This window comes from Zerene cesonia, chromosome 28, assembly GCF_012273895.1.
Source record: "Zerene cesonia ecotype Mississippi chromosome 28, Zerene_cesonia_1.1, whole genome shotgun sequence".
Taxonomy (NCBI): Eukaryota; Metazoa; Arthropoda; class Insecta; order Lepidoptera; family Pieridae; genus Zerene; species Zerene cesonia.
The window spans coordinates 5,270,958-5,271,736 of record NC_052129.1 but is presented as its reverse complement, the minus strand read 5'-3'; the positions used below and the strand labels follow the sequence as shown (position 1 = coordinate 5,271,736).

At 47.1% G+C, this 779-nt stretch overlaps 1 protein-coding gene across 1 annotated transcript; it reads right to left on the bottom strand.

The window, feature by feature from the left end:
- Positions 1–242: 242 nt before the first annotated feature.
- On the bottom strand, positions 243–778 carry LOC119837705 (the record flags this gene model as incomplete). Its single annotated transcript, XM_038363436.1, has 1 exon — positions 243–778. A coding segment is annotated over one exon (339 nt), but the record flags the coding sequence as incomplete, so codon positions are not given.
- Position 779: the final 1 nt, after the last annotated feature.

Genomic DNA, 779 nt, shown 5'->3' with positions numbered 1-779 from the left:
AAAGACGTAGAGTTGTCAAGTGCAAAAATACAAAAAAAATTAACTATTTTTCAACTTGTTTATTATATCACTCAACAATAATTGCACTTAATTAAACATTAATCTAACTAAAACAATTAGATAATAATCAATCAATAAAATTTAAATCTGTTACGCACATAAATAAAAAATATTCCATTAAATTCCTTAAGTACCTATGTACAACTTCAATGGCAATTTTATAGGCACGATATGTTACATTCTTTCGGTAATATTATGATACAAAAAATTGTACAGGGATACGATCACAAATCAAACATGACACGGTAGAGTACTGATGTCACGGCGCGGGCTGGCAACACCGCATTGCACCTGCGCATAGGCAACAGCGCCTCCATTATGTACAACAGGGCGTTTAATCGACACGCGAGCTCGCATCACGCACACACTACACGGCACCTCACAACTTCTTAACGATATCGAACTTGGATTTGAGATCCATTGGCACCTTTTTTGGGTCTACTTTCTTTTTAGCCGCTAAGTAAGCGCGCATCTCCGCTGCCGTCATCTGCAGGTTGAGACGGGGTGGCTCCGGGGATGCTCCATCGGTCCTGTCCGAGCCGGTCGAACCGGTAGTGGGTGTGGAGTCGTTCGAGGAGGCCGCGGTGTTGTTGACGGGCCGCTCTGGCGCGTCCAGGTCGGGGACGGGCTCCCCGGGCGCGGGCGCCACTACCAGCAGCTCGGCGTCGTCGCCTCGCTCCTTGATGCGCGCTACCACTTGCTTGTGCGTCTCGCCCGCG